This window comes from Pygocentrus nattereri, chromosome 23, assembly GCF_015220715.1.
Source record: "Pygocentrus nattereri isolate fPygNat1 chromosome 23, fPygNat1.pri, whole genome shotgun sequence".
In the NCBI taxonomy this organism is placed as follows: Eukaryota; Metazoa; Chordata; class Actinopteri; order Characiformes; family Serrasalmidae; genus Pygocentrus; species Pygocentrus nattereri.
In genome coordinates, this window is record NC_051233.1 from 29346739 (window position 1) to 29374706 (window position 27968).

The 27968-nt window shown below is 42.7% G+C and overlaps 3 protein-coding genes across 4 annotated transcripts in view; 1 reads left to right on the forward strand and 2 right to left on the reverse strand.

Annotated features, from left to right (window-relative positions):
- Positions 1 to 12800, forward strand: part of rnf214 (ring finger protein 214) — a 13557-nt gene extending 757 nt beyond the window's left edge. For both annotated transcript variants that reach the window (XM_017713869.2, XM_017713870.2), the window contains exons 2-16: positions 2 to 100; positions 199 to 358; positions 4296 to 4355; positions 4697 to 4837; positions 6151 to 6284; positions 6373 to 6441; positions 6612 to 6708; positions 7666 to 7754; positions 7840 to 7927; positions 8494 to 8589; positions 8966 to 9489; positions 9957 to 10074; positions 10482 to 10625; positions 11773 to 11868; positions 12029 to 12800. In XM_017713869.2, coding sequence (XP_017569358.1) covers positions 45 to 100; positions 199 to 358; positions 4296 to 4355; positions 4697 to 4837; positions 6151 to 6284; positions 6373 to 6441; positions 6612 to 6708; positions 7666 to 7754; positions 7840 to 7927; positions 8494 to 8589; positions 8966 to 9489; positions 9957 to 10074; positions 10482 to 10625; positions 11773 to 11868; positions 12029 to 12091 — 1935 coding nt within the window. In that variant the 5' untranslated portion in view covers positions 2 to 44 and the 3' untranslated portion in view covers positions 12092 to 12800. The remainder of the gene's footprint in view (position 1; positions 101 to 198; positions 359 to 4295; positions 4356 to 4696; positions 4838 to 6150; positions 6285 to 6372; positions 6442 to 6611; positions 6709 to 7665; positions 7755 to 7839; positions 7928 to 8493; positions 8590 to 8965; positions 9490 to 9956; positions 10075 to 10481; positions 10626 to 11772; positions 11869 to 12028) is intronic.
- Positions 12801 to 14617: 1817 nt separating this feature from the next.
- On the reverse strand, positions 14618 to 17585 carry LOC108437030 (apolipoprotein A-I-like). The gene is made up of 4 exons (XM_017713854.2): positions 17496 to 17585; positions 16788 to 16835; positions 16284 to 16428; positions 14618 to 15092 (listed from the first exon to the last, which is right to left on the reverse strand). Exons 2-4 carry the CDS (start codon positions 16828 to 16830, stop codon positions 14750 to 14752), a joined length of 531 nt encoding a protein of 176 aa, XP_017569343.2. The 5' UTR covers positions 16831 to 16835; positions 17496 to 17585; the 3' UTR covers positions 14618 to 14749.
- A 3468-nt stretch (positions 17586 to 21053) lies between these two features.
- On the reverse strand, positions 21054 to 24065 carry LOC108437029 (apolipoprotein A-I-like). The gene is made up of 4 exons (XM_017713853.2): positions 23983 to 24065; positions 23423 to 23474; positions 22612 to 22756; positions 21054 to 21765 (listed from the first exon to the last, which is right to left on the reverse strand). The coding sequence occupies exons 2-4, from the start codon at positions 23463 to 23465 to the stop codon at positions 21222 to 21224; spliced, it is 732 nt and encodes a 243-aa protein (XP_017569342.2). The 5' UTR covers positions 23466 to 23474; positions 23983 to 24065; the 3' UTR covers positions 21054 to 21221.
- Positions 24066 to 27968: the final 3903 nt, after the last annotated feature.

Consider the following 27968-nt stretch of genomic DNA (forward strand, 5'->3'; position numbering starts at 1 on the left):
GGAGGCTTTTATTTTCCTGACATTCACCGCTTTCACTCCTACACATGGAGAGCGACGCGCAGACGGAGTGGAGTTTGGCTTTAGGGGGCGACTTAGTCGCGTAAGCATTTTTAACTCGTGAATTTCGTGTTTTTATGCGTTTTAAACCAAAGCAAAAGTTTTATGATGTTGTTGTTTTTTTCCGCGCGTTGTTTCCAGCGGCGACGAGCCTGTGTGCGCCCCTTTCTGGTCCGTCCGCGCTCCAGCCACTCTGTGGCCAGTTCCGGGTCTTCTAGGTGCTCCAGTAGCCGAAGAGGACGCGTCGCCGGGCCGCTGCGAGCTCGCCGCTATGCCCAAAGCGCAGGACCAGGACACCCAGGTGGGGACAATGACACGGTCTCGACAGGGGACGTGGGGTTATATAGTTAGGGTAACAGCGGGAGAGGCCAGCCTTCAGTACACAAACAGTCCGGCTGAGGCGCCTGTGAGCTTTTCTCCCGTTCAGCCGAGCCCGTTCTCCTTACTGGCCCAGCTGTGTGAAATACCACCTTTAAGACCTTTTAGAGGGTCTTATTTCTCTGCTCCGACACACTTATCGCTCGGTCAGCTCAGTCAAAACAGACTAAGAAGAGCGAAATGGGCATAAATCGGAAAAGATAAGTTGTCTTTGAAGAACATTAAGTCCCCAGTCGGGCGACGGGGTCCTCTCTGTGTGGAGTGTGCATGTTCTCGTGTCTGCGTGGGTTTCCTCCGGGTTCTCCCGTTTCCTCCCACAGTCCAAAGATATGCAGTCAGGCCATTTGGACAATGCAAATTGCCCCTGGGTGTGAGTGAATGTGTCTGTCTGTCTGTCTGTCAGTCCTGTGATGGACTGGCGACCTGTCCAGGGTGTATCCTGCCTTTTGCCCAATGACAGCTAGGATAGGCTCCAGCAGCCCCTGTGACCCAGAAGGAGAAGCAGCTTAGAAGGTGTGTGTGTGTGTGTGAGTGTGTGTGAAGAATATTTTGCCCTACAATGCCTTCTGTGTACTCCTCTGCCAGGAATGGATTAAAATAACTGGGTTAAGTGATACTTTATTAATCCCACAACCTTGGAAATTCCACCTCCGCATTTAACCCATTCGTGAAGTGAAAAACCACATACACACTAGGGGGCAGTGAGCACACTTGCCCAGAGCAGGGCAGCCCTATCCACAACACCCGGGGAGCAATTGGGGGTTAGGTGTCTTGCTCAAGGACACCTCAGTCATGTGCTGTCGGTGCTGGGGATCAAACCGGCAACCTTCTGGTCACAGGGCCAACTCCCTAACCTCCAGCCCACGACTGCCCCACATAAAAAATTGAGTCATTAAATGCTTCCTATCACCACCACTGAACAAATCTGACTCCGTAAGTTTCTCTGGAGCAGAGCGTTTCACACCAAACCACTTTGAATGACTTTGTGTGCATCGTAACCATTATGTCGAGTTTTTTGAAAAATCTTTCTTTTTTAACATCAGAGGTGCCAATCCTGGTCCTGGTGGTCTGCCGCCTTGCATAATTACGCTCTGACCTTAATCTAACACACCTAATCAAGGTGACAAAGGCCTTCAGTAGCTTCTGACTATTAGAGCCAGGTGTGCTGGATCTGAGCTCTCCAGGGTTGTAGACTTCCAGGACCAGGATTGGCCAACAGTTCCATCCATCCATTTTCTAAGCCGCTTCTCCGTCAGGGTCGCGGGGGGATGCTGGAGCCTATCCCAGCAGTCTTCGGGCAGAAGGCAGGATACAACCTGGACAGGTTGCCAGTCCATCGCAGGGCAGACAGACAGACACAGACAGTCACTCACACCTAGGGGTAATTTAGCATGTCCAATCGACCTGACTGCATGTCTTTGGACTGTGGGAGGAAACCGGAGGAAACCCACACAGACACGGGGAGAACATACAATCTCCACACAGAGAGGGCCCAGTCACCCGGCAGGGGAATCGAACCCAGGCCCTCCTCACTGTGAGGTGACAGCGCTACCCACCACGCCACCATGCCACCCTGGCCAACAGTTGTTTACATCTTTAGATTCATTGACGTATCAACGTGATGCATTTATCATACAACACAAATAAGGACTGCTTGAAAATGTGCTTGTGTGTTATAAAAACACTTATACGTAAAAACGTTACACACATAAAAACGTTATAAAAACACAGTGGAGTTTTGATCCATCTAAGTTCTTTTTGGCATGGAAACACTAAACATAAGCTTTAAGGTGCCCTGTTCTGAGCTGCTAGCCAATACAGTACAATACCAGGCTAATGCACTCACCAGAATATAACATGAAACATTGTGGTAAATACAACACAATACAATACTTCAATACTAAATGAAACTAAACTAAATTACCAAAAGTATTCGCTCATCTGGCTTCATATGCATATGAACTTGAGTGACATCCCATTCTTAATCCATAGGGTTTAATATTATATCGACACACCCTTTGCAGCTACAACATCTTCAACTCTTCTGGGAAGGGTTTTTCTACAAGGTTTAGGAGTGTGTTGATGTGAATTTTTGACCGTTTTGACCGTACTAGAAGCGCATTTGTGAGGTCAGACACTGATGTTGGACGAGAAGGTCTGGCTCACAGTGTCCGCTCTAATTCATCCCAAAGGTGTTCTGTCGGGTTGAGGTCAGGACTCTGTACAGGCCAGTCGAGTTCTTCCACACCAAACTCACTCATCCATGTCTTTATGGACCTGCTTTGTGCACTGGTGCGCAGTCATGTTGGAACAGGAAGGGGCCGTCCCCAAATTGTTCCCACAAAGTTGGGAGCATGAAATTTTCCAAAATCTCTTGGTGCTGAAGCATTAAGAGTTCCTTTCACTGGAACTGAGGGGCCGAGCCCAACTCCTGAAACACAACCCCGCACCGTTATCCCCCCTCCACCAAACTTTACACTTGGCACAATGCAGTCAGACAAGTACCGTTCTCCTGGCAACCGCCAAACCCAGACTCCTCTGTCAGATTCCCAAACAAAGAAGTATGATTCGTCACTCCAGAGAACACGGCTCCAGTGGCGGCGCTTTACACCACTGCATTCCACGCTTTGCATTGCGCTTGGTGACGAATTTGCATTGCGCTGCTCGGCCATGGAAACCCATTCCATGAAGCTCTCTATGCTGTTCTTGAGCTGATCTGAAGGCCGCATGAAGTTTGGAGGTCTGAGATTGACTCTGCAGAAAGTTGGTGACCTCTGCGCTCTATGCCCCTCAGCATCCGCTGACCCCGCTCTGTCATTTTACGTGGCCGACCACTTCGTGGCTGAGTTGCTGTCGTTCCCAGTCGCTTCCACTTTGTTATAATCCCACTGACAGTTGACTGTGGAATATTTAGTAGTGAGGAAATTTCACGACTGGACTTGTTGCCCAGGTGGCGTCCGATCACGGTACCACACCAGCTCTGCTCTAAAGTGAATAGTCTGGTTTAAAGTCCAGGGGAACTCTCTTTTTATGATGTGTTGAAAGTCATAGGAACTTTTGGAACCAAAACCTCAACTGCTTTGGTGGATTTCTGTTGTAAAGTGTTTTAATTGGTGAATACAGAAGGAAGGCAGATCACTGATGGTGTTGATAGGAAGCAGAATATCTTATTGCAGCCATATAACTACTGTAACTGTCTTCAAACGTCTTTACAGTGCTGAGAACTGAGAGCTGAAACAATGGAAATGACTTGGCAGATGAGGACGATGAGCTAAAGTTAGCAGATGCCTCACAGGTTGCTCCCTGAAATGAGAATAAACTTGCCTCTGGTTTTTGCTGAATAAAGATCAAATCTGTTTTCTTCACAGTTTTGTTCCACAGCAGAGATTAGAGGTACAGCAGTGGTAGCGTAGTTGTGTTTATTAGCCTGTAGAACACGATTGGTTATCACCACACTGATGATTCTCAGTGATCGTATGATGTAATTCTGCATCTCACTAGAGCTCGTTACTCAGAAATTCTGACCGCCGATGAGGAAAATGCTCCATTAGGTGGAAGTTCCTATCTGAACGTCAGGATTATGGTCTCAACTCCAACTTCCCGCTTCCAGGTTATGTCAAAAGCGGCATATTTGTGTAATGAAAGCTGGGTTTTGCTGTTAGAAAACCATGATAAACTATATAAAATGGTGAATTTTGGTGGTTTTAGGCCAGAATCTTCCTTTAATGATGTACTTCAGGCAAAATATGTAACCTTTACAGTTGTAGTATAGATCGAGTGCAAGGTCAGAGCTGGAAGCACTGCTGTAGACCAAAGCTCCTATTAACCTGGTGAGTTTGTGTGCTGTTGTCTCTCTCCAGACTGAAGACTGGACAGAGGAGAAAGGCTCCAACACTAGCGATGACTGGGTTGCTGTCATGGTAAAGCATTTCTGTTTGTTTGGGTGGGAGTGTTTTCCGAAAGCCTTGTAAGGTTAAGCACTTCGTTAGCATGATCTTTGGACTGAGTGTTTCCCGAAACCCCCCTTAACTAAAGTTCTGTCTAAATTTGCTCAAAAATTGAATAAAACATTGAAAAATTGATTTCTAACCCGACCTATTCATTACTCATCCAGTGCTTCCTTATTTGGGTTTTGCCTGCGGTTCTACATTATAAAGCTAGAGGCTGCTCATGTGAGTGCAGAAAAGCATGAGTATGTGATAAATTTGTCCGTCATCCTCTCCATCTCCATTTCTCTCCCTCTCACTGTCCCTCTCTGCAGCGCTCTATAGATGAGTACAGCTCCAGGCTGCAGTCACAGTACGAGTCTCTGTTGAAGCAGGAAGATACTGACCAGACTGGACACGCGCTCCTCCTCGAGAGTCTGAAGAAAACGAGGGATGAAAAGAAACGGCAGCACCAGGTTTGCTTCCAACCCCGCACAGCAGGTCCACTCAGCAAGGCCCAGAGATGTTTGTTCCACCCCATCAAATGGGGTCTTCCTTTTAGAAGGGATAGTATTGCCGTTTCATGCTGGAACCTTAACCCACCTGTTAGAGTAACTGTGCTAACTGCATGCCACTGCATGAGTTCCCCAGCTGTATCTACCGAGAGCCTGTGTGGGTTCATGATTTTGTCCTTCAGGAAATGTACACACTTTCACTCTTTCACTGCCCAAATAGTGACCACAAGTTTAGACAGTGTATATTAAGGGGCAGTCGTGGACTGGAGGTTAGGGAACCAGCCTTGTGACCAGAAGGTCGTAATCAAACATTGTAATTGGTGCATTTGATTTGACAAGATTGTCTAGGTGCGGTTTATGCTGCATTCACACGCTCACAGTAGACAAATGAGAGTAAACCAGATATTCCATTGCTTTCAGTGGCAGAAGTGTCACCGTACCACAGAGCACAGCGTTAAGTGTAACGCTCTACCAAGAATTCAGTTTTGTCCGCAGCACTGGGTCGTGGACGCCAGACGTCAAATATTCCTGCAGATTCCTAAAAAACTAAAAGCGAGGCTCCTGAAAATAATGAAAGCTGTAATAAAGGCCAAGAGTTGGAAACACCAAGTCCCGAGTGTCACCCTTAGCAAGTGTAGCAAGCTAGCTGCCGAGACATTTGCATGTTATTAGCAATTTTTTTATGCTTGTTATGAAGAAAACCGTATAAGATAATACTTTGAAACATCATTAAACTAAGACGATACAGTGGCTATCGTAATTTTTTAATGGAGAAAATTCTCATATTTGTGTTTCTTTGGTCGCTCGCGCAGCCGTAATGCCGGTTTTTCTTTTTTTCTCATAACGCTCCGTTTGGACTTTGCCTCTGAAAAACCTGTTTGGAGGGCCGTGTAGGCCTAACACTTCGCCCTACCCCTCTATCTCAACAGAAATTGGACACCCTACCCCAAGACTCGGCCACATTGAAAATGAGGGTTGCCCTCAATGTATTTCCGAGTCAAAATAAAGGTTGATTGATTGATTGATAGATGTGAACGCGCAAAACAGAGGGCTAAGGGCTCGGTGGAGTGAAATGGGATTGGGCCTTAATGTTAAATAAGAAGCTTCTTCATTATAATTACCTGTAAAATGTTTTTTTTCTGATACTACAGTAAATGTGGGCATGTGACGGTATTTTATTGTTATGCACAATATGCTTTTCTAAATATATTGTGAATATGATCTGTACTTAGTGCTGAGAGCTGATTGGTTGTCTGTCTTTTTTTTGTGTGCAGATTCTGCTCGATAAGATCGAGTCACTGCAGGTGAAGCTGGAACTGAACAGCAGTAAGACCACCCGGAAAAACTTCTCCGCAAAGCTAGAAGAATTGACCGCAGAGAGGGACCGACTGGCAGAGGGGAAGAGAAGGCAAAGACAGATAAAATCTATACTTCGGATAAAAGAATTGAATAATAATGTGTTACATTCATCGTTTATTCCTATTTGCCTGTTTTAGGTTGACTCAGGAGTTGGAGGAGGCAGACAGGAAGCTGAAGCAGCTTACTGAGGAGCAAAACAACGAGAAGTAAGACCAAAGAAATGTCCCAGTAGTGCATGGATTAATACTTCCTTGCTCTAACATGTGCGACTCGACTCACTAATTCTGAAGCCAGACAGAATGCTAAACTGTGCAGTGCATTGGACTCCACTGGGGGCTTCTTAGATGGTTCACTGATGGCTTTTGTTCTACCCCAGACTTTCCTGGGAACAGGAGATAGCTGATCTGCAGGAGAGGAAAGAGAGACTTTCAAAACAAGTGGAAGAAGACAGTCAGATGGCTCTAAAAGACGAGGTGAGCCCGAATGTTAAAGGAACATTTTTAACTCTTTAGAACAGGTGCTTGAATCCAGCTTGAGGTTCTGCATTTTGTAATTATTGATATTTAAGTGGACCTGATTAATGGAGCAGATCTAGTACCTGTGAACACAAAATCCAGGACCAGAAGCTAAATTCAAGTTCCAGATATGAAGATTTTTGTTACAGAACTTAGTCTAAAAGTTACCTGCTGGGATATCTTTATATTTTTGTCTAGAACTTGGTGGCGTATTACATACATACTCTTTCATCAAGTGATCTGTTGTTTTGACTGTTGTTCAACTCAGCTTTTGACCATTTACTAACTACACACTTAATGGCCCTTCAGGGGTTCTGTACTAAAGAAAAGGGTTTTGTCTAGAACCTGCATGATTAAATAGTTATTTGCATCATGAGATGGTTCTTCATATTCATGGAAAATGTGTTTTATATGATTCTATATAGCACATACAGTGTTATGAGCTTGATATCGTAACAGAAGCACCTCCTCCTTTTCAGAAGGGTTCTATATAAACCATCTACAGCATATTCTCCATCAATCTGAAGAATTCTTTCTTAATGCAAAGAGCCCTTCAAGCATGTGAATGGTACTTTGACTGTTCATGGTTCTGTGTAGAACCATTGTCTTTACTAAAGAGCCCTTGAATAACCTTTTTTTAAATAGTGTAGGGATGATGATAAGTAACTGTTAACCAACAAATAGATCAACATTTAACCGATGCTTTAATTTCCAATAAACAACTGACATTTGAGTAGGTGGGTTTTCTCAGCTGGCTCCTCTCAATGCGGAGGAGCAGCGGCTCTACTCCGAGCTGTTGTTATTGTTATTGTTGTTATTGCTCTTGTTATTCATTAATAATAGTTTGGAAAGGGTTTAGGGTCATTACTGTGTGTGTGTGTGTGTGTGTGTGTGTGTGTGTGTGTGTGCATCCAGGTACAAGCTCTGGAATCTCAGAGATTGTTGGCGATTGCTCACGTGGAAGACTGGCTAGCAGAAGCTGAAAGATACCTGAGCAACCTCAGGTAACATTTCTGCATATGTATCAATGCATTTGACAGCATTTTCTGTTTGTTTGTGGTTTAATTGATTTGTTCGCTCTGTGGGCAGGATGGAACAAACACCACAGCATGGCCGACAGCGGATAGAGTGGGAGAAAAATGTGGTGATTGTGCGAAACAGCCTGACTAAACTACAGGTGAGGGTGCTACTCCACCTGCAATCCTGGTGCAACAGCCTACAGGTGGGGTTATTGTACCTAGATTACAGGTGAGGGGTGGTGGGGGTGTTGAACCTAGATCACAGTTGTGGGTTGTGGGGCTGTTGTACCTGCATTACAGATGGGGATGGGGCTGTTGTACCTGGATTACAGGTGAGGGATGGGGCTGTTGTACCTGCATTACAGATGGGGATGGGGCTGTTGTACCTGGATTACAGGTGAGGGGTGGGGCTGTTGTACCTGGATTACAGGTGAGGGGTGGGGCTGTTGTACCTGGATTACAGGTGAGGGGTGGGGCTGTTGTACCTGGATTACAGGTGAGGGATGGGGCTGTTGTACCTGCATTACAGATGGGGATGGGGCTGTTGTACCTGGATTACAGGTGAGGGGTGGGGCTGTTGTACCTGCATTACAGGTGAAGGGTGGGGCTGTTGCACCTGGATTATGGTGTAGAGGGGTAATACCAGGATTTGTGATTATAAAATTGCCTCACAGTTGCTGCATCGATCTCTGTCTGCTTTTGTTTTATTTCCCTTTGTTTTTAGAATATGTATAATGAAAACATTAAGCTTCTACAGAGTGGACAGCAGCTGAACAGTTTACCCCCAGTGTCCTTGCCGTCACTGCCTGTTGTGCCCACGGTAAGTGTCTCTCTGGAGTGGATATCAGACTGTACATGCTATTCTTTGTCTACTGTCTGTGTTTGCAATGCATATTTTTCAGGACATGTTATGTGTCAAAGTGATGAAGTAGGTTGATTGTTAGTTGTTTTAACTCCTGTGCAAAAGGACTTTTCCTATTCTTAACATTAAGGAATTATTAAATGATAAATAATGCAACATTTTTATGTTTACACATTTTTGTGTTATTATTTGCCCCCAAGGTGTCGTGGATATTAATTTTAGTATAACTTCATTTTTGTTGCTATACAGTTTTTTTGTTTTTAGTCTCTATCTAATCTAGTTTATTGTTGTTTACAGCTCTGTAGTGATTCCAAACTTTTGATTCTCTGTCTAGATTGAGTTGTTCATGAGTCCACTCAGAAACCTAATGCAGATGGCGTATTACGGTGGTCCTATGGTTCGTATCCCTCCTCCCAGCGAGTTCCACCTCGCTGGTGCCCCGGCCCACAGAGTCACCCCTCCGCTCTCTTATAGCTCGTCCCAAAACCATTCAGCTTCCACCATGACGTCTTCATCACACGCAGTCAGACCGAAGCCCCAGCTGTCCATGCCCACAAGTTTACCCCCGCAACCCCCCTTCCGCATGCCCGTCATGCCTTCAGCTCACCCCCTACCCCCCCCACACACCTTACCACATACCATCGCACCCGCTGGGACCCACGGCGGCCCTGGACCTGCTCAAGTCTCCACAGCAGCAACTCACATTGCTGTTTCCACAGCAACAGCTCAGGCAGCGGGTTTGCCAGCCCAGGCAGCAGCAGGACGGCAGCATGGGACCCTCACAGCTGCCCCCGCCCGAAATGCCTCCTCCTACACTGTCCTGGAGAGACTGGAGAGACAGTTCCCCCAGTGCACCAGGTACTGCTGACTGAGATCAGATCCTGCTTTAAGGCTCCTCCCACACCGGTTGAACATTCAGCACTAAATATTAAATAGTACATATTAATCGTTTCTTGCCCAAACAAAGTCTAGGTATTCTTGTCATCGTGCTATACATTTGATTTATTTGTGTAATTCAGTTCTTAATTATAAAATGAATGATTATTATTTGTGTAATAAATTGCTCTCAGATTACATTTTGTATGGACAGTTGAGTTTGAGTCAACAGTTCTGATGTTATTGTTTTAAAAGCACAGCAGAAATGGAAATCGTTTTTAATTTATGTTATGACTGTTACACACAACTATAACTTTTAATCAAATTGAAGTCATAATAAAATATCTCTTATCTTAAGAATAGGCCTGTCTCAGTTTTTACATAATATCCTGATGAGTTATCTGAGCTGACTGCAGTTATTTTATATTATTAAATCTCTCTCTGTTTAGACCTCAGCTGATGAGTGTGCTGCAGCAGATTAAGAGTGAGCGTGGCACTATGGCTGGCATGTCCATAGACAAGGTCATGCAACAGGTGTCCCAGAGACTGGCCCAGAACGACCGCCCGGTGAGTACGAATCCACGTTCATCCATTGCTCAGTGTTCTACAAATATTTGCTTACTGTATTGATTTCCTTTGAGTGCAGACTACGTGTACATTACTCGGCCTACAACAGAAGTCGGTTGTAATGCTTAATGAGAATTCATATCTAATATGATATTACTTGTAACTTGCATCACTAATTATTTATTTACCTTTGTATTTAAGGAAAAATGTGAAATGTTAATGTGCACCACCGTTGGCTTAGTGCTGGCATTGTATTAGAAAGTTCATAGGAGCTCTAATTTAGCACTAGGTGAGATTTGACTTTCTCACTGAAGGTTGAGCTCATGGTGTGCAACGCTTAAAGAGACAGTTTGTTTGTGTGTGCGTTTGTCTTCATGTGATCTGTAATCCTCACGGTGCTCCTTCAGCCTCCAGGCCCTATAGCTCCTCCTGGTTCTCGCGTCTTTGCTGGTCCTCTTGGTCCAGTCCAGAGGCCTTCAGTCCAACCTATGGCCGTGCATCCCCCTATCAGAACCTCCAGTGCCTCTGTCTTCCAGCCAAGACCCGCACAGGTCAGAACTAAATCTAATGCTGAATATATATCCACGGTTATTCCCCTTCACCTGAATTCATTTAGTCAGGACATGTATGGCGTCTGAAATTTGCTTTTCAATCCTAAGTAAGTAAATAGTGTTGAGTAACTGAATGGTTGTAAATAGATAAGTAGATTGTTGGATAACTAATTGTTTAAGTAAATATAGATTTTGGTAACTAAACAATTAATAAGTAAATTTAGTGTCGGCTAATTAAACAATGAAGTAAGCAAATATACACTGTGATTCAAAAAGGTGCCAATCACATACCAATTGAAAAAAGGGTTCATAGTTTCCACTGTCAGTGGAAGACGGCTCCCTTCAGTCTGAGAGGAGATGGAGACTCCTGAGCAGAAAGCGCTCTGCCTTCTCCGCTTCAATAAGAGCGAATCCGTCATAACTGTGTGACGTGATTCTCGTGGGCGGTGAACCTCCAGCAACTCGGAGTGTTCGTCGTGATTCCACAGCATTGGATGACCTCTGAAATCGCACTGAAAGAGCCGTGAGCACAGCGACACCCGACATGCTCAATCGAGTATGGGATGAATTTGACTGTGGCTTTGATGTTGTCTGAACAGCAGGAGGTTCATATTGAGCTCTTTTAGAATTACATAATAAACTTTATGCTCATTTAAACCATTTACGGTTTACTGCTGTCTTCTGTAACGATTTACCGGTGAAATAATTCATTTTGAAATCGGATGAATCAGCCTGTACTGTTGAGTAATTAAATGATTAAGTCAGTAAATACAGTGTTAGATAATTATATGCTTGTGAGTAAGTAAATAGAGTTGGATAGCAAAGATTGTAAAGAAATAAAGTGTTGGGGAATTAAATGACTGCCAATAGATAAATTGTGTGTTGGTGACTAAATGATTGTAAATAAAAAATATTGTTGGGAAACTAAATGGTTAAGTAAGTAAATATAATATGTACTAAAACTATTGTATGTATGTAAACGTAGTGTTGGGTAACTCAATGACTGTAAATAGATAAATACAGTACTGCGTAACTAAGGATTAAAGAAAAGTAAGTAGAGGTGTGGGTGTCTAAGTGATTCCAAATAGATCTCTCGCGCTCTCTCGCTCTCTCTCGCGCTCTCTCTCGCGCTCTCTCGCGCTCTCAGGCTCCACCAGTGCGTAAGCTGTGTTTGATGTGTCAGAATCATGTTGAACCTGGAACCCAGTACAACACAAACTGCCCTCACACGCTTCACAAAGAGGTGAGTGTGTAGATCAGCTGAATGATCAGAGCACAGCGGCCTGTGTGCGGTTATGTGTTTGGATGAGATTGTGATGAGTCTTAGGATATGATTCCAGGAATAACTGAACCAGCCTCTTTATTTCTGCGCCTTCACTTTGTCTGATTTATTTTTGTTTTAGTGCATCAGTGTGTGGCTGAAGTCCAGCAAGGACCACTCCTGCCCCTTCTGCCCCAGCAAATGAGCGACTGTAAGACTTGATGTTTAGTTGACGTTTAGTAAGTCAGGACAGTCAAAGATCTGCAATATTAAAGATTCTGGTTGTTTCTTTTTTTCTTTTTTTTTCAACCTTACAACTCACCAGCCCTGCTCATATTCATCTTTGTTTCCTATACAGTCGTATGTAAAAGTTTAGGCAGCCCTTTTTGAAAATTCATGATTTGTTTTTTAAAAGTTAAACAAACTTCTGCACGGATAAAGCACAGTCACCGTTCATTTTGCTGAGTGTAACATCGTCACGAGACAAAACACAAAATGTGGCCTGTGCAAAAGTTCTAGCACGTGCTGTATTGTTTCCTGTAGGTAACACTTGAACTAATTTTCAATTAGAAAATCAACAAACCTTAACATGGAGCAGCTGTTCACTGTGTTCTGTTCATAGCTTTTGTGCCATTTCTGTGGCTCTCTGGGTAACCAGAAAGGGCATATCATTAACAGAAACTGATAAACTGGTGGCTGCTCCTGAATAATGGGATGTTACCAAAGTGGTAAATTAAAGTTGCTTTAAGATGGGATGAGACGTTTAATCGTAAAAGTTAAAGAAGACTGGATGTGGTTTAATTTCAGTACGAAAGACTCTGTTCATAAAAATGTAATAATGACTATCTTTTATAATGTTTTCTATTACACCTTTGTTATTTTTTAAATTAACGACAATAAATATTTAAAAGTTGTGTTGAGTGTCTTTGCAAGGTACACTGCTCGTTCTAAATCCCAGTACTGGTGACCCCATAGACTGCAAGCAAGCATGCCTGCTGCTCTCTACATGATTTTTTTTTTTTTTCTACATCAGCTCATTACCAAACCCTAAATAGCCTGTGGAAGGTGTGCTGGAGCAGGGAAAACACCACCTGGTTCCCATGGTTGAGCTCCAGAGATGCTGTGGTGATATGGATATTTTCTTGAGTGAATGACTGCATTTAAAGAACTGCCTGAAATGACACGCCATTAAAAGTCCTGCTACTTTAATGGAATAATAACTTTTAAAGGTATTTTTAAATTTCGATTTCTAGTATTTATATATTGATGTGTCCAAAAATGTAATGAATGAGTTGTAGGGATTTTATCTCTGCAATACGATATCGATACCGATACTGCTTAACCCTACAATGCTTATCAATATTCTCATTGATTCCACTCTCTATAATTTGGTGCAAAAAACAAATACATACTAAAAAAGGAAATGAAAGTTCATCTCCCTATAGTTGAAAAAAATGAGCAAGCATAAGGAATACAAAATAACTTCCCTGTTTATCAAGACAGCTCACACAACATGTAACTACTGCACCATTTAAGCTGGAACAGGGAAATTTGCGCAAGAAGCTGGCCGCCTTTCAAGCTTTCATGTATCCAGACCCAAAGATTTATACAAAATTGAATATGTTCATTGTTTCAAGTGGTTGCTGGTGTTCCTCACTTTACATTAATCTACTGCTTGAAATATGGTAATGTAGACAGACTGTGGGGCAAGCAGTTTAGTCGTGAAAGAAAAATGTTTCGTTTGGATGCCTGAGTTTATCTTTCACTAGGACTTTTAGGTTTAAAAGCCTGAAAACTGGTCAGGTGGTGGGGTTTGGGAGAAGAAAAAAAGCTAGCACAGGCTTGTGTTTTTAACCTTTAGCTATGGTAGGATTGTTGTTTTCCTTGCTGTTCCTGCTAATTTGTAGAGTTGGAATAAAATCTTCAGTTATGGGCCACAGTCTCTGACTCCACCAAGTTTCTTGGAAAGAACCCGAATGTCACAATGTATTGCCTTTGGCTGCATCATTAAGTTTAGTAAAGTGAGTCCACGCTTTTGATCATCTTACCCTTTCAGCCGTGGCCAGAGAACACAAAATGATGCTCAACATTCGAAATGGTAGTCAGAGGCATGCAAGAGTGACACCACACTGATCTAATCTAGCACCAACCATTGCCTGCTATGTAGAATGAATGAACATTTGTCCAGAAGTCTATTGATATTTTGGTACAAACCAGTTGGGAACTGGTACCCATTTAGTGCCAGTTCCTAGTGAGTTGCCTGTAGAACTGCACTTGAACTTCATAGCTCAGTCTTATGCTGATGCTAATAAAAGCTCCCCGGGTGCTGTGTATAGGGCTGCCCACTGCTCCGGGCAAGTATGCTCACTGCCCCCTAGTGTGTGTGTTTCACTACTCTGTATGTGGTGTCACTGCATGGATGGGTTAAATGTGGAGGTGAAATTTGTTGTGGGACTAATAAGGGTCTCTTAATCTTAATCTAATGATTGATAGATTTATAAGGTATTTTTTAAAATAAAGTAATGATGGATCACTTTTTTGGAGTGTTTCACAAAGCAGGAGTACTCACTTAGCGAGCCTGTCCAATAGCAGCAGAGATCAGGGGCATTCCTGCCAAATGTCCCTCACCTTAGGCTTCAGTTATGCAGCTTTTCTGATAAATCCAGGCTGGAGTTACCAGTGATCTACTAGTGTGAAGGAGACACTTGGAGATTTTTGGTGGGTTTTTTTTTTTTTGTTTTGCATCATCAGATCATAGGTGAATTTTGTGGCCGACACACAAGGTTAATCTCAAGCATAGGAACATATGAATTTCAGGCGTGGACTATGCTCAGGTGTGTATATGAATGAGAATGCAATTCTTCTAGATGTAACGTGATAGCATGTCATCAATAGCATGGGCAAGGTAGACATAATAAGATATGAACTGGCACTTCCTGGCCTTCAGGAAGGGCTCCACATGTCCATGCAGCTCAGCAGTGTGGAAGGCCAACTTCTCCTTCACATCCTCCACAGCCTTCAGTACATGCTCCTTGTACTCGTTGGCAATGGGCACCAGCTTGGAATGCAGATTCTCCAGCTCAGACAGAATGTGCTCATGCATCTGATTGGCACTGTCCATGAGATGGGTGGTGTATGGGCTCAGGGAGCGGGAGGTGGTCTCAGCGTACTGCTGGAGTTTGTCAAGGCTCTCGGTCACCTTCTGCCTAGAATGGTTGAAAAGATAGTGTTTAGCTGTATCTCCTCAAACAGAGGTCACGAAAACCTCCACCTGAAGATCTGTTTTCTTGTAGAGTTTAGTTCCAACCTGCATCTAAGATGCTGCACCCCTTTACCTGACACTGATGTGCCTGATCCAACCAAACAAGGAACTAAATTAGCTGTACCAGATGTGGCACATTTGTGGCTGGAACTACAGTCAGTAGCCAAGCACATTTCCTGGACCAGAGCTAGTCGCCATTGTTCAAGAGCAAGGGTTCTTAAGTCTAGTTGGAGCACTGGGATCCAGTGCTCTAGGTCAGTGGTCACTAATCTTCCTGCAGAGTTCATGTCTCATCCCTTACATAACACCCTGATCCAGGACTGGAGTTGAGATCCACTACCATCACATATGCTCTAGACTAGCCCACCTGGACTGGATTAAGACATAATTAACCAGCTTAAGTTGCTGGGAATTGCGATTGAGGTGTGTGAGAGGGCTTTGGAGGGTTTCAAGGACTGGAGATCAGTTTTCCTGCAGAGTTTAGTTTGATCCCTAATCTTGTACACCTGATCCAAGGAATCGATCTATTAAGTTGGATCAGGTGTGTTACATCTAGATGTTAGCCAAATGTTAGATTTTCAGGTGCTCTAGGTAAGTGTTTCCCAAGCCAGTCCCCAGGATCTCAGCTCCTGGCACAATTGAATCTTGTATTCATGATTGCATGGTCCAGTTGAGAGAAAGCAAAAATGTGAATGATTTGGGGATGCCCAAAGGCTGGGTTGGTAAATACTGTTTTAGAGCAGTGGTTGTTAGAGCAAGTTTCAAGGAACCCTTGTGTTCCGTGCTTGTGTATTTTTGCATCTTCAAAGTTAACCCTATTATTCTGTTTATCAAAAAAGGAGACACTGGGGGCAGGAGGGTGACACATGGTACACTGTAGAAAATCAAATGTCAATGCAAAGCTAAATCTTAGACATTTTAGGCAATTAGAAATCCCATCTGGACATAGTTTTTAGGTCCCAAAAGAGAAAGTCCTTTTAAAAAGAGGGACATATTGCTTGCCTACCAGCTCCCATTCAGTTGATTAACTAGTTCAGCTCATGAATTGTAATTACCATCGATTAGCAAGAATAAAAGGTGTTCATGTTTACTACTGACAGAAGGTTCAAATCAGATGTGATTTGCTGTCCCTTACTTGTACTGGTCATACTCAGTTCCTTCCAGGTGCTCCAGGGCTTTAGAGACATGGGCTTTCACCTGATCCAGGTAGACCATAGCAGCTGCCTTGTAGTTCTCCTGTTGAGAGGAAGCATCGGCCTGCAGGGTATGGGCATGGGAGCCTGGGAACAAACAGAGGAAAGAGCTTCAGAGCATACTAGCCCTCAAAGAGGTCCAGAGAAGTACTACAATGGGTAAAATCTACTAAAGCTAATAGCAACAAAACTAAGTCCTGATATACATTCTTATGACTCTAACTGAGCCAAATCGTCCAACTAAAGGCTTTGATAATTAACTGATTGAAATCACTGTGTTGAGTTGAAAACACTAAAGCGTAGTGAGCTATGACATTATGGAATATTGCGTTTCGCAAGTCTTAGTAAATCAGGCCTTATAGATGCTGTTTGTCAGTTGCCATTAATCTCATTCAGATTAGAGGCCACCGTTTCTAGTCAAAACAAAAGCATTTAAAGAGACTCACCCAAGGCTAAGAGGAGGGTCAGTGCAAGAACCACAACTTTCATGAGGTCTGCAGAAAGAGAGAACATTGCTATTATGTAGTTATAGCAATAAAGTCATGAAATAAGAAGGGATGGATCGATGTGGGAATTCTGGGCCAATGATGATATCTTATATTTGATATATTTCAAGTGTTACATACTGCTGATGCTGATAGACATTTCTAAAATGTAGAAATCTGAACTAGATCTACTAGATTTCCTTTGTAGAAATTCTAACATTTATTTGTCAATTTTAAACAATTATCTGCCAAAAGCAAGGTCCTTCAGATCAAATGAATTATTTAATTCATTAAACATCAGGCTTATAAATTCTGTTTAGGCAGATTTCAATACACATATGTCTCATTTAATCAGAGATTCTGAACAGGTGTCTAGATCACAGTTTATGCCTTGAACATTCAAGAAGATAAATATTAAAATGATTTTTTTTCAGACAGGGAAAAGAATGAATTAAAACAGATTGTGAAAGTTTTCCTCTTTTTTCCTCAAATCATCCTCCTCGCTCATGCAGGTCATCTGATTATTAAACCCTCTTTCCTCTTGGCTCTTATCATGTTCTGTATTCTGTCTTTTAGGCTGGCTCTGAATTATTATTTGCTTCCCATATTTCTTTCCTTCTCTTTCCTGTCCATTTCTTCTTTTCCTCTATAGCTCAGAAGTGTTCTTACCTTGGAGGAGGTGTTGTGATGAGTGACACTAAACTACGAGTGGTAGGTTTATATAGGCTGGCCATTGTTCGATGGAGTTGGACTCCAGCCCTCCTGCATGGAAGAGTGAAGTTCAAAGGTTAGGAATATGAAGGGGAAAGGCATCGGCTATGAACTACTCAGCGTAGGATATGCACCCCTCCTCCACCACCAGCAACTGCCTGACCACCATTACACCATTTCACCTTTTAAACTAATGAAAAAGTGAAGTTTAGGTTTAAAAATCAGTCACAGCAAACTATAATTAAATTATTGTAATGAAATAAATACAATGCTGGTTAAATAAATGATCATAAATAGATGAAAATAGTGACTAAATAATTGTAAAGAGATAATACAATAGTGTATATAAGTTATTATAGCTTAGAAAAATACAGTAGCCTGAAACCAATTTTAATTAGGTCTTGGTACATTAATGGAGTAATGACTACTAAAAGTATTTTTATATTTAGAGTCCTGATAAAAGTATAAGCATATTATAAAAGGTAAATAGCTACTAAAACCAACCAGAATGAAAAATAGCCTCTAAAAATTTAATGAGTGAATTGCCCATAGAAATGCAGTGGGAACTTCTTAAGTTCAGTCTTGTGCTGATGTTATATAATATGGACACTTGGATAGGGATAATTGATAATTGAGACTTATGTATAGATATATTTATAAATATATACCTAAGATATCGCTGTTGTCAGAAGAAAACCTCCAAGCTGATATCTTTACAGGGGAAGGAAAAAACATTTTACCTTCAATGTAAGTCAATCGAGCCAGACATTTTTCCACGTCATTTTGGGCCATTTATATTGGTCCATCTTCATGAAATTTACAGTCAATGTAAAGGGCAACAGTCATTCAAATTATGTCAAAAACTGAAGATGATATGAAGTTTTCTTCAGACAGCAGCGAAATGCTTTCTGAACTATTTATTCATAAAGCTGCTTGCATCTATCAATTCCTGTCAGCAGATGGGACCAGTAGTGCAAAATAGTACATAATTTGATTAAATGCCTGGTTAGTCTCACAACAAGTACATCTTACTGCCACTTGCGGGGTTTATGATGTACAACCCCAATTCCAATGAAGTTAGGACGTTATGTAAAACAAATAAAAACACAATACGATGATTTGCAAATCCTTTTCAACCTATGTTGAATTGAATACACTACAAAGGCAAGATATTAAATGTTCAAACAGATAAACTTCATTGTTTTTTGCAAATATTCACTCATTTTGAATTTGATGCTTGCAACATGTTCCAAACAAGTTGGGACAGCCTGGGAAAGCTGAGGAATGCCCAAAAAAAAAAAAAAAACATACACCTGTTTGGAATATTCCACCGGTGAACAGGTTCATTGGAAACAGCTGAGTGTCATGATAAAGGGAGCATCCCTGAAAGGCTCAGTCATTCACAAGCAAGGATGGGGTGAGGTACACCACTTTGTGAACAACGTTGTTCAGAACAATGTTTCTCAACATGCAATTGCAAGGAATTTAGGGATTTCATCATCTACAATCCATTAATATCATCAAAAGATTCAGAGAATCTGGAGAAATCTCTGCAAGTAAGCAGCAAGGCAGAAAACCAACATTGAATGCCCGTGACCTTCGATCCCTCAGGAGGCACTGCATTAAAAATTGACATCATTCTTTAACGGTGTAACATGGAGCGATGTAGCGGACGCATGTGCGGAGATAAGCGACTTTTATTGAGGGCAAATCCAATATCAGTGTCATAACTGTCCAGGGTCATTGAGCCAATATGGAGAGATTGAGGTTCAGACATGACAAATAACAGACTCAAACCAACACAGAGCTTCAAACAGTACAAACACGACGAGCAAACATCGACCAGCCAAAACAAAGGGCAAACACAGGGCTAAGACGTCCACCTAGACTCGCGGCAGCTCCGGAGGCACAGGAGTGCTGCGGCATGTGGCCACGGGATCAGGAGTGCCGTGGGATGAGGCCACGGGATCAGGCTTTCGGGCTGGGGACCTCTGCTCCAACGTGGGGGAACACACAGACATAGAACCCACTCGGCCGTTCCCAAGGCTCACTCGAGCAATAGGCAGCTCGCAGTGGCACTTGCGAACGAGCCGAGTTCCACAGAAAGGGTTATCTGTATGCTCCGACCGTCTCACCTCGATTTGCGCTGCAGGTCGCTCCTCTCTGCAGCGTTGTTCAAGCCGGGTGGACCCAAAGCGCTTACCTGAGCTCTCGTCGCCCGGACACAAGGCAGGAAGGTCCTTCGCCTTCTTGCGGGACTGACAAAACGCTAGATTCAAACAGGAGAGGGAAATCAGACAAAGACCAGCAAAGACAGAGTGCAAACACAGGGCTTAAATACACAGGGGCAACGAGAGACAGGTGAAAACAATCAGGGGTAGAGCTACAAAACCAAAACAAATACACATGGGCTAAACCAAAACACGAACACATGGACAGGACTGGGAGGGGCCAATCGTGACAAATGGATATTACCACATGGGCTCAGGAACACTTCAGAAAACCACTGTCAGTGAACACAGTTCGTCACTCCATCTACAAGTGCAAGTTAAAACTCTGCCATGCAAAGCAAAAGCTATTTGAAATTTCAAATTGTTTTTGGAAATCAAGGACGTCGTGTCCACTGGGCCAAAGAAGAAAAGGGCTGTCTGGGTTGTTATCAGTGCAAATTTCAATAGCCAGCATCTCTGATGGTATGGGGGTGTGTTAGTGCCCATGGCATGGGTAATTTGCACATCTGTGAAGGCACCATTAATGCTGAAAGGTACATACAGGTTTTGGAGCAACATATGCTGCCATCCAAGCAGCATCTTTTTCAGGGATGTCCTGCTTATTTCAGCAAGACGATGCCAAGCCACATTCTGCACGTTACAACAGCGTGGCTTCGTAGTAAGAGAGTGCGGGTATTAGACTGGCCTGCCTGCAGTCCAGACCCATCTCCCATTGAAAATGTGTGGCGCCAGACTGTTGAGCAAGTGAAGTTGTATATCAAGCAAGAATTCCACCTACAAAGCTTCAACAATTAGTGTCCTCAGTTCCCAAACACTTATTGAGTGTTGTTAAAAGGAAAGGTGATGTAACACATTGGTAAACATGCCCCTGTCCCAACTTCTTTGGAATGTGTTATAGGCATCAATTTCAAAATGAGTGAATATTTACAAAAAACAATGAAGTTTATCCGTTTGAACATTAAATATCTTGTCTTTGTGTATTCAATTGAATATAGGTTGAAAAGGATTTGCAAATCATCATATTCTGTTTTTACTTATGTTTTTCACAACATGCCAACTTCATTGGACTTGGGGTTGTAACTGTTTGGTGGTCTTTTCCTGTAAGGGTCTTTCACAAAGTAAGATTTCTCAGTTAGCTAGATAACTAAAGCCTGTCCGAAAGTAACAGAGATCAGGGACAATCCTGTCAAACATCCCCCACCTTGGGTTTAAGTTATGCAGCTTTTCTCAGAAGTCCAAGCTGGTGTGACCAGTGATCTACTAGTGTGAAGGAGACACATGCAGATATTAGTATTTTCTTTTTTATTTATTTTGCATCATCACATCATAGGTGGATAGGTCATCATAGGTGAATTTTGTAACCGACACACATGTTAATCCAAAGCATGTGAACATGTTAAAGTGTTGACTTTGTATGTATGTGACTAAGAACACTAGTCTGGGACAAAGTGGCTTAGGCACTCATAGCTTGGGCCATGGAGTCATAGATGGATGTAAGCTTGGCCTTCACGGTCTCCAGGTAAGGCTCCAGATGTCCCTGCAACTTGGCAGTGTGGGGGTCCAGCTTTTCCTTCACATCTTCCACGGCCTTCAACACATGCTCCTTGTACTGCTCGACATAGGGAGTGGCCAGATTCCTGAGGTCAAGCAGCTGCTTGGCCAGCTTGGCATGAATGGCCTCCACAATGGGCACCAGCTTTGACCTGGCCTCCTCAAAGTTGGTCTCCACCTTCTCCATCAGATCCTCCAGGGCAGGCTGCAGCTTGAGATGCAGGATGTTCAGTTCATTCTGGTACTCCATTATGTGTATTTCAATGACCTGCTCCAGCTCAATACCATGAGGCTCCACCTGGGAACGCAGGTCTTCTAGCTCAGACACAATGTACTCACGCACCTGCTTGGTGCCTTCAATGAGATGGGTGGTGTATGGGCTCAGGAAGTGGGAGGCCGTCTGAGCATACTGCTGGAGCTTGTCCAGGCTCTCAGTCAGCTTCTGCCTAGGAGGGTTGGAAGAATAGGAAAGGAATTTAGCTGTACTGCCTAGAGGAGAGGTCGCAACCCCCCCTCCTGGAGATCTGCTTGCATGTAGAATTTAGTTCTGATCAGCATATAAGATGCTGCACCCCCACCTTGCCTAACATTGATGTGTTAGCCAACAAGAAAGTAAATTAGCTGAAGCAGGTGTGCCACAATTGTGATTTGAACTACAGGCCATAGGAAGCTGGATTTCCAGGACCAGCTTGGTTACCTTTGTTCAAGAGTAAGAGTCCTTAAGTCAAGTTCTAGACACTATCAAGTATTCCATGTCCCATCATATCTTATCCAACTCCATTACTAGTTATCAAGCCCTTCATGAGCTGGATCAGATATGTTTAGGGCAGATAATAACTGAAAATGTCCTGGGCTCAAATCTTGCATTGGGAACCAGTGCTGTGGATCAGTGGTCACTAATTTTCAGTTCTGCTCTCAACACAAATTCAACATTTAGGATTGGAATTGAGGACTACTATTACCACTGCTTGTGCTCTAGACCAGCACGCCTGGACAAAGCAAGACATGAACAAGCAGTTTACATTGCTGGGAAGTGGCATATTATAAGGATGTAAGAAGGTTTTGGGGGGTCCCAAGGCTTGCCCGGGGGGACAGCAGTCACCAGCCCTCCTTCAGGAGATTAACTTTCCTGTGGAGTTTAGTTTGAACTCTAATCTTGAACACCTGATCCAACCAATCAATCTAATCCAAACACTTTGATCAGCTGGATAGGTTCATGGACAAGAGGGCATAGGATAACCCTACTACCTCCCATTCAATTGATCAGCTTTTTCAATTCATGTGACTCTTACTTGTACTGGTCGTATTCACTTCCTCCCAGGTGCTCCAGGGCTTTGGAGGCGTGATCTTTCACCTGGTCCAGATAGACCATAGCAGCTGCCTTGTAGTGCTCCAGCTGAGAGGGAGCATCGGCCTGCAGGCTACGGGCATGGGAGCCTGGAAACAAACAGAGAGGAAAGATTCAGGCTTCAGAGTGTACTAGGCCTCAAACAGCTCCAGAGAGGCAGAGTGGGTAAAATCTACTAAAGCTTATAGCAACAAAACTAAGCACAGCATAGTATCTAAAGTACACTTTTACAACTCTGAGCTGAATCAACCTATAAAGGCTTTTGTTGGAGCAGTCATGGGCTGGAGGTAAGGGAACCAGCCTCATGACCTAAAGGTCGCCAGTTCAATCCCCAGAGCCGACTGCACATGACAGAGGTGTCCTTGAGCAAGATGCCTAACCCCCAACTGCTCCCCAGGCTGCTCACTGGGCAAGTGTGCTCACTGCCCCCTAGTGTGTATGTGTGCTCACTAGAGTGTATGTGGTGTTTAACTTCACGGATGGGTTAAATGCGGAGGTGAAATTTCCCTGTTGTGGGACTAATAAGGGTCACTTAATCTAATCTTAATCTATAAGTAACTCATTGAAATTCAGTGTGTTAGTTTGGGTGAAACACTAACGTGTAGCACTCTCATTCAGATTTAAGGTGGCTGTTTCTAATCAAATCAAAGGCAGTTGTCTCTACAGGAGAGAAGTCTAAAATAAAAGCAAACTGGGATAAAATGGTAAATAAGTAGTGCAAAGAAGAATAAAGGACAAATGATAAAGGGACTCACCCAAGGCCAAGAGAAGGGTCAGTGCAAGAGCTACAACTTTCATGGCCGACGTCTACAGAAGGAGAAAGAACATTGTTATGTTTTACAGTCATGAAATAAGTGGGAATGCACTGATGAGGGAATTCTCAAGCAGTGCCAATGTTTTATATTAGATAATTTTACATCAGCTGTACATATTTGCTGATGCTGATAAACACACATTTCTAAAATGTAGAAACTGGGACCAGACCTGTGGAACACTCTCGAAATAAAGAACCTTCACAAAGTTACACTTTGAAAATTATTTTCCAGTGAATGTAGACAACAAAATCCCCAGTGCTGAATTCACTTTGACTGGGATCTCTTTCCGGAACTGTCTGGACATAACCCTGTTTGTGATAACTGAGCACTGGGAATTCTAAGTTGTGGAGCACTTCATGGAACTGCCTAGTAGTTTTGCAGATTATATAATTATTACACCTTCTTTTCTCTTGGCTGTTTTCTTGTTCCACAGCCTTTTAAGGCTGACTGAGTTGTTCTCCCTTTTTTTATGTTTTTCCAGAGATCAGAAGTGTTCTTACCTTGGAGGTGGTGCTCCAGTGAATGACACTAAACTCCAGGAGTGGTGGTTTTATATAGGCCGGCCACTGTGTTTGAGATGGAGTTGGCCTCCAGCCCTCCTGCATGAAAGGGTAAAATTCAAAGGTTATGAGCATGAACGGGAATTATAACTGCTGTGAACCAATCAGAGTTGGACCTACACCCCTCCTCCAGCAAGAGCAACAGCATGACCACCTTTACACCATTTCACACTTCAAACTAACAAAAAAGTGAAGTTTAGGTTTAAAATCAGTTACATCAAACACACACATACTGCATCAGCTGTATGGCAGTGGCTTTTCGTAGATTAATTTTAGCCAGGGCTTTAGCAACTTAGCAAAATGTGAGTTAAAAGCTTGACGTATTTCCTTCTGGGCAGAAATCAGCTGATCATCAACTAAAACACTGGTTGGAAAAAGAGGGGAATTATCTTTAAGGGAATTTACTATTTTCCAGAAGTTTTGAGGGTTTCTAGTAATTAAGCTAAGGTAATATTCTGATTTAGCTTTTCTAACAGGAGAGGTACATTTACATACAGAGGTAAGCCAATGGTCTCTCTCCCCTGATCGTCTAGCAGTTGACCAAGCTTTATTTCTGGTCTTAAACAATGAGGAAACTTTACCTGTAAACCAGGGGCTTGATCTTTCTCTTATTCTTGACTTTTTGAATGGGGCATCTTTGTTCACCACTGTTAGGAAAGTTTTACTGAAATGGTTTAGTGCCCCATCCATATCTGAAATTTCTAGTGTAATGTGGATTTCACTCATTGCTAAGTCAGAAAGGAAAGCTTGCTCATTAAAAGTATTAAAATTTCTTCTAACCACCAACCGAGAGCCTGTTTTGTTTGTACAACTGTTTCTAATTCATCCGATGGGACAATGATCACTTATGCCAAGTTCAAAAACTCCTGAGGCATTAATTTTGTCAGCTTTATTGGACAGTATTAGATCCATCAGGGTTGACTTGGTGGGTTCTTTCAGATTTGGGCGAGTTGGTTCATTGATTAACTGTGTTTGGGTAAGATTGCCACATGATTTCCCTTAAGTGATCAGATGCATTAGAAAGCCAGTTGAGGTTAAAATCACCTAGGACCAGCAATTCAGAAGCACTAAATTTGGATAGAAGATCAGCTAATCCTCGACTTTATCCCAAATAAAACAGTATTTTTTTCCAGGTGAAACCTTCGAGGGCTAAAAACTCATAACATTTTTCTTTAGATACTGCACATAAAACAGTAGTTTGTAAATTTACTCTGGTATAAATAGCCCCCCCTCCCCTTGAAACTCTGTCTTTTCTATGGAGGATAAAATTATTTAAAGCTGCAACTTCATAATTTGTACAATGTCTAAGCCAGGTCTCTGTTAAAACTATTATATCAGGATCATACTGTGCAGCCAGGATTTTAAGATGATCCATTCTATCTTTTTGTAGTAGGCTTCTAATATTCAGATGGATTATACCTAAACCTTTTCTTTTTTTAAAACTTTCAAGATTACTCATTGGGTTATCAGTTCAGTTTTCTTGGGGATTTATAATAATTTGAGATGGCTTAATGTGGATAAGATTATCACGATCAATAAAAGCATTAAGATTATGTGGATTTTTGGCATTCTTGATTCTTCTACTACTAATGACTACTGGTATAATTGAACTTGCATTGTGGGTCTTGAGTAGTCATTTAAAATTAAAAACGAAGTAAAACATATTGTGTCCTAAAATCTGAGCACCCAGCCTATTGGGATGAATTCCATCAGATCTATAGAAGGAAGGGCGATTCCAGAAGTGGTTAAAATTGTCTATAAAAGTCAAGCCTTGGGAGAGGCAGGTATTCTGAAGCCAGGTATGAAGGTTTAAAAGTCTACTAAAATGACCTGCGCCTCTTCCTAGTGAAGGAATTGGTCCAGAAATAAAAACAGATTTACCACAGTCTTGTATGGAGGATAGCAGGCATGTGAAGTCCTTTTTTAACAGTTCTGTGCTCTGGTTTCTGATGTCATTACATCTCACGTGAATTATTATCCTCTCCACTGAATGGTGTTTCTTTAAAAGACTGGGAAGCTGCAGCGTGATGTCAGAGACCTTTGCACCAGAAACTGAGTGGACAGCAGCTGAGCGATGCTGAATGTTCCTGACGCTTGAGTCGCCAACTACAAGGGTGGTTTGTTGAGGCCTGCAGGTCTGTCGCGGGGGTAAACGATGAGGTCGCGGCTCGGTGTTCAGCGGTGTTTGATTGACAGTTTCTCGCGGGGGGGTGGGGGGTGGGGTGGGGGGTGCAGTGTTCAGGCTGATCGTTCAAGGTGTGAGTCTGGGAGGGAGCTTGGCCGGATGGTCTTCTGGAGGCAGGGATGGAGCGGGGGTGAAGTTGATGGCTTTAGAGCTCACTCTGATGGGTTTTGTTGGAGTGGTGTCATCCAGCTCTTCCAGTATGGAGAACCTGTTATTTAGACAGATTTTCTGAGTTATCAGGTGGCGGGCGGAGTGCCTACCACCCCACGAACCTCCACCTGCAACGGACCATGGCTCAGCCTGGCGCAGCGTGGAGTAGTACACATTTAGCAGTCTTGGGCTTAGTTCCAAGCAGAGGCCAGTGCTCCTCATCCCCCGCAGCTGAAGCAGCCGCTTGAGGTAGACTGCCGTCTAACCCCGTGCTGATCGCCTGAAATGTTGCCATCATGGAGTCAAGGAAATCCTCATCGTCTTTAATCTGGTGGAGCACAGAGATTCCTCCCTCGAGTTCCAAGACCTTCTGGTTCAGCCACAGACAGCTACTACAACCAGCTGGAGAGCTGTGTGGGGCCATGTCTTTAAACAGTCCAGTAGGTTAAAATAAATAAATACAATTAAAATAAATAACTAAAATTAAAATAAATAAGATGTAATTAAAAAAAAAAAAAAAGCCTTGTGTTTGCCTAAACTAGCTAACGTGCTCTCTCGGTCGCTCGCTCTGACGTGCTCTCTGACGTGCTGACGTACTGCATGGTTACCTAGAGCGAATACTATTTAGAAAATGTAGAAATCTGAACTAGATCTACTAGATTTCCTTTGTAGAAATTCTAACATTTATCTGTCAATTTTAAACAATTATCTGACAAAAACAAGATCCTTCAGATATCGTCATGCATCTCTTTAAATAAGCATTCATTAAATATCAGAATATCCTGTTTAGGCCGATTTCAATACACATATGTCTCATTTAATCAGAGATTCTGAACAGGTGTCTAGATCACAGTTTATGCCTTGAACATTCAAGAAGATAAATATTAAAATGATTTTTTTTCAGACAGGGTACACAACAAAATCTCCAATATTCATACTTAATGGAACTGGCGTGTAATTCACTCACTCACATTTAGCATGCAAAAAATTCCTCACAAGGGGGCACCGATTAGCAGCCAAAAGCGTTTGCTGCTTGTTAAGAAAAGTGCTTTACTTAAGTAACATTGTGTCCTAATTTTGTTCAGCACTGAAATTGTTAAACCAGGTAAAGCATTTTTTGGGAAAAGAATGAATTAAAACAGATTGTGAAAGTTTTCCTCTTTTTTCCTCAAATCATCCTCCTCGTCATCTGATTATTAAACCCTCTTTCCTCTTGGCTCTTTTCATGTTCTGTATTCTGTCTTTTAGGCTGGCTCTGAATTATTATTTGCTTCCCATATTTCTTTCCTTCTCTTTCCTGTCCATTTCTTCTTTTCCTCTATAGCTCAGAAGTGTTGTTACCTTGGAGGAGGTGTTGTGATGAGTGACACTAAACTACGAGTGGTAGGTTTATATAGGCTGGCCATTGTTCGATGGAGTTGGACTCCAGCCCTCCTGCATGGAAGAGTGAAGTTCAAAGGTTAGGAATATGAAGGGGAAAGGCATCGGCTATGAACTACTCAGCGTAGGATATGCACCCCTCCTCCACCACCAGCAACTGCCTGACCACCATTACACCATTTCACCTTTTAAACTAATGAAAAAGTGAAGT